Below are 5083 nucleotides of genomic sequence, written 5' to 3'. Positions count from 1 at the left end.
TGATGTTGAGATGTAGAGCAAAGAGACGTACCTCGAGGATGCTTCCAATACCGTGTCCATAGTCCACTTGCAGTAAGGATGCATACCGAGTAATGCCTTGACACTGTAGATCTTACCGTTAGTTGTACGGCGCCAGTCTGGGATCGATTCGGCGGAAGTTGAATATTCAGCGCATTGATAAGTACGGTGCCCAATCATGCCACACTTCATGCACTGGTCTTTGCCTTCCTTGACACCCGGGTGGGCAGTAAAGGGGATCGACACGGGGTCACGTTCAGCGCTTCCGCGAGTAGACATGACAACTTCGAGAATCGATCTCGCAGCAGCTGAACTGACAGGAAGGGTCGAGATATGAAGAGGCGTGGTAGGAGTTAGGACATCTGAAGAAGTATCGATGCCGTTGGAAGTAAAAGGTGAAGACATGATGGGATTTGTAAGAATGACTTGAACTTGACGAGTTTAGAGCTAATGTAGTGGATGTGAAGTAAAACACAATAGTTGAAGTAATGAAAGAGTAGTATTGGTAATAAAAGTGTAGTGTTGGTGGATGATAGATAACTCTGGATGGATCTGGAGCGATGAGAAGAGGGAGAATCAAAATGACTTACAGCTTTTAAGTCCAAGAGATGACCTTCATCCCGATGATCGGAGGGTGAGAAGCCTTGAGGACGCGAATCGTGGTGACGTGTATGTTTATCAATAGATAAACTTCCTGTTTACGTTGTATAATTGAAGGGTTGCATTGCAGCAGCGCGAATGACTTGCTCTCATTCATTAAGTCATGTCTCGGCTGTGTTAATATCGCTTGTATCAAATACAAGTGATATCCTATTGTAAAGGATCCTTGCCGAACTCATTGATCAATCAGCATTTCGGGCGTGTTCAAACAGAACGTTAATCTTAATCAAACACGTGTAAGTCAGGCATATGGGGTGGTATCCATTTCATTTCATATCGAGTGAGAATGTATAAGATAAAAGGATAGCATCGGAGATTGAAAACAGTTGAATCCAAACATAAAAACTCTAAAAGTAATCACAAGAAACATATCGACGAGAACCTTCAATCAGGTTTGGTTGGTTTTTGTCGGAATTAGATGGGGAAAGTACAATCTTGAGACTATTGGATATCAGAGTTATTGGCTGTCCCAATGTTAGCAGTATGTTCATTGTTTTCGGTGCGTTGAGTTTGAGCCGAAGAGGTTTGGTTGATGGGGGCTAGGTGTATCAAGTTGTTCTCGAGGTCGCTTTCAATGGCCAAAAGTTTGGCACGGCTTGTGTTGTTGCTTTTGGTCTTGAAGGTTTCTTCAACCGATCGGGCACCAGGGAGTAAAGTGAATTTGAATCCGGCTTCCTTGAAAGTGGTGTCACAAGTACTCCATGGCCAATGTTTCAAGCCGGTCACTCCCTCTAAAGAAAGAAATGTACATATTAGCTGTGACTATGTAGTTCTGATCACTCTGTAGGACTTACTACAATAAGTTGAGAGGGACCCGACCACCCTGGCATGAAACTTGCGGCTATTCTCTAATAAATCATAAGTGAAAGATGTAAAGATACAAGTTCAAGATCATGGAAACCCTATGAAAACCTACCAGGTTGTGATTTGGCCAGCTCGCTGGGTTTTCGACCGACCAAGTGTGCTTGTACTTCTGTTGCGAATTTATTGACGCCATCGATTGCGTATATCTCCTCGACAATTTTCTTGACCCCTACCGTTGAGCGCGTCATCTGAAAGCTATGATCCGATATATGGTTTGATACAGCTACAACAATCATCTCGAAGTGGTTGGATTCGGCAACCGGAATACACTGTTGCAGAGAATTGAGGTCTCAGTCACATTTCTTTATCGGAAGTGGCCAATGAAAGCTACTTACATGTTTCATAAGGTCATCTATATATCTGTCGGCATTATCCTTGTATTTTTTGAGACTCCGAGCATTGATTACAGTATTTGAACCAGACTGTAGTAGTTGGTCTCGAGAGCGAGACCCAACTTCCAGGCTTGCTAGGTCTTTGTCCATAGCTTGAAGGCTGGCCGGATCGGTCTCTTGGGTGGCCTCCTTGTAGACATCCTTTTCGGCTTCGGTCATGCTTTTCCACACCGCACTCAGTTGTCTCATGCCTTCGCCGCTACCAATCCCGCGAGCTATTTCAAAATAGATGTCAGTGTAAGGACTGCTGGTATTGTCCCATACTTCACACACCTTCTTTGAATATGGCCCTGGCTCTCGGGCTTTGTAAGAATCGGTTCCATCGCGAAGGGCGACGAACACCAATATACTTTCCACTAATGATAAGAATAAGCCATTTGGTCAGTGTATTGTACAACATCGTACAGATAGATGAGTTGATCTCTTACAAAACTGCTTCGATGGCCGAGACGGTGGTACCAAGTTCGAGGGCTTTGATTGCAATCAAAGTTTGCATTTCTTCATGGAACTCAAGTACAGACTCGAGTATTTCATCCGACATTCCCGACGTGGAATGTTTCTCTGCTAAGTAACGAAGCTGAAGCGCGGTCTTGTCGGAGTTTTTCAAATTGGCTGGGTTGAATATCGGCTCATCTTCGGTTTCGGAACCGGAGCCATTGTCTCCTCGCTTGTGTTTGTTGCGTTTGTTTTTACCCTTGGTCTTGTTGCGTTTGCGAGGAGGCTTGGCTGTGGCAGTCGATGGCACCTCAGTAGTATTAGTACTGGCACGTTGGGTGAGGGCACTCGTGTTTTGCGTGTGACTTGTGTTTTGCGTGTGGCTGGGAGTGTGAAGACCGTTTGCTCCCGCGGCAGCAGCAAGGCGTTCTAAGTGAGCTACGACCTGGGTGCCGGTGGGATGTACAGGATGTCCAGTGATTGGCATGTCGGTGGTATTATAGGTTGAGTGGATGTGATGATCTGAGTTTGAGGGTGTATGTTTGATGGTTTGAGTTTGTATTGAGAGGAAATGGATTTAGCGCACTTAGTAATTTGAGCACGCGTTTTCTGGATCAAGGCGGTGTGATCTGCGGCTGCACCGTGGCTGACGGTGCGGTGGAGTTTGGTTGTCTCAAGATTAGCCATGCGTGCCTGAGGTTATCACCTACGGACTTGGAGTTTTCAGAAAGGCCGGTACATATGTATGTAAATTGAGTGATATGTAAGAAGGATTCGAGTGAGTTTGAGATGAAGGAAATAGGATCTATGTACAGTCAGGAAATGCAGTTTTCTCACTGTTTGTATAGGTGAGATACTAACGATAGTGGTGGGGGAGGATGAAGAACCGACATCCTCCCCTGTCAACCATTGACCCGTAGTGTATGTATGTAAGGGAATGGAAAATAAGACAAAGGTTTTTTTTGGAATTTCTGTGGATCTTAATCAGTTTGGTTTGGTTTCTTAGACTTGGATTTTTTATGATTATTTTCATAAGAACAATAATTGCACTTGGTATTGAATATAGAATTTTACACTTTCTTACATGGTATATGCATCTATGCGTATGAATTAGGATTTGGTTCAACAATCTATTTCATTAGTTTTATTTATCAATATGATTTGAGTTTATTCAACTGGATGCACATGAAAGATCTAGTTTTGATTCTTCATCATAAAGTTTGGTATGTGAGCTTGACTAGTAGTAGTATTTATGATTAGGATTTAAGTCTTCTTACCTTATAGTAGAACTGATGATCATGCTGTACTAAGCTCACTGTAAATATCAAACAACTTCCCTTCCATTGAGCAAGGGCAAAATGGTGGGAATTATAATTGGTCATAAAGGATTGATCACTGCATACTCTTGAGCCATAAAACCCACATTACATATGTGCAGCAAGATGGGTAAATTTTTAGGTACCATGTACAGTCCCCTCCAAGTGATTTATGTATTCATTCAACTTCAGGAAACAAGCATGGTACCAGGGTTTGATACCAGTCACACTCACTTGGTCCAACTGAGTGGTTACAAAACCTGAGCATGGGGAAACACAGGTCTGCTTAGTTCCCTGCTCATCTGAATAAGTAAATCACATATCACACATCATGTCCCTTCTTCCAGTTTGACAAAATCCTCCCAATGATTTGACTACATAGACCTTCAGAGCTACCCAGGCAATACTCTGGAAGCCATTTGATAGTAAAAGAACAGGTGTTAGATGAAGTTTAATTAATGGAACTACACCCAAACTATGAGTCAATGCATTTAGTCAATTTTTGGAATGTATTTGCCAAACTGAGAAAGGTTAGAGAAGGTATTACATATGTTTTATTCATCCAGATGAGCCAATAGCTGAGCAGATCTGTATGGACATAATAACTCACAATTCACCCATCTTGCTGCACCTATGTAGTGTACTGTGTGGGTGCTACGGCTCAGGTGTGTAGTGATAAATCTTTTGTGATCAATTTTACTTCCGGGAAGTTGGTTGGTGTTTGCAGTGTAGGCTTGTCATCAAATCCAAATCCCAGTGTAAGTCCCCCAGCTCTGTTTTAACTTTCCAGTCAGCTTGCTTGATCACCACACTAGTAGTAGTAACAAACGGTAATGGTCAGCAGTACTATTACTAGAGATTCTTGAAACTGAATGGTTAATTGATTTTTACTTTTCTTCTGTTATTTTGTCAATGTATCACACATTTGGGATTTGGTTGGCTTTCTTTTTGGGATCTTCCAGGGTATGTATTGTACAATGTAGAAGTGGATGGGTTTTGAGGAATTAAAACAAGTGGAAGGTATCAGTAAAATACAGTTTCAAGTTTTATTGGTCAAGAGCATTTGATTCAGAGAACTTTTTGTTTTCTGATTGGTTGATTTCTTTTGAGGATGTTTGATGATGTCATACTTATGGAAGGATATGCTTTTACTTGATGATTTTGACACGTGACTAGTGAATATGTAATGTGTAATCACATCATGAGACATATCACAAGTCTGATACGTATGCTACAGTTGTCAAGCAATCGACATCTTGATGATCATCACTCTCATTCCAATCGATCAACCAACAACAAACCAACACAAGAACACCTTCAACTACAATCTCAACTTTACCATTTTATTCATTAATACAAAAGCAAACTATCTAATCAAATCAAGACTACAATCAAGAT

The 5083-nt window shown here is 41.8% G+C and overlaps 2 protein-coding genes across 2 annotated transcripts in view; both read right to left on the bottom strand.

The window, feature by feature from the left end:
• MELLADRAFT_114509 (uncharacterized protein) overlaps positions 1-423 on the bottom strand; it is a gene marked incomplete at both ends in the record, with an annotated part of 1023 nt that extends 600 nt beyond the window's left edge. Inside the window, one exon of the mRNA XM_007419461.1 lies at positions 32-423. Within this exon, the coding sequence (XP_007419523.1) occupies positions 32-423 (392 nt within the window). The remainder of the gene's footprint in view (positions 1-31) is intronic.
• Positions 424-1119: 696 nt separating this feature from the next.
• Positions 1120-2856, bottom strand: MELLADRAFT_87256 (uncharacterized protein; the record flags this gene model as incomplete). The annotated part of the gene is made up of 6 exons (XM_007419460.1): positions 1120-1407; positions 1473-1519; positions 1595-1811; positions 1878-2149; positions 2208-2290; positions 2363-2856. 6 exons carry the CDS (start codon positions 2854-2856, stop codon positions 1120-1122), a joined length of 1401 nt encoding a protein of 466 aa, XP_007419522.1.
• Positions 2857-5083: the final 2227 nt, after the last annotated feature.

This window comes from Melampsora larici-populina, assembly GCF_000204055.1.
Source record: "Melampsora larici-populina 98AG31 unplaced genomic scaffold MELLAscaffold_204, whole genome shotgun sequence".
Taxonomy (NCBI): Eukaryota; Fungi; Basidiomycota; class Pucciniomycetes; order Pucciniales; family Melampsoraceae; genus Melampsora; species Melampsora laricis-populina.
Note: the sequence above shows the minus strand (reverse complement) of the source record. Positions and strands in the feature narration are given on the sequence as shown.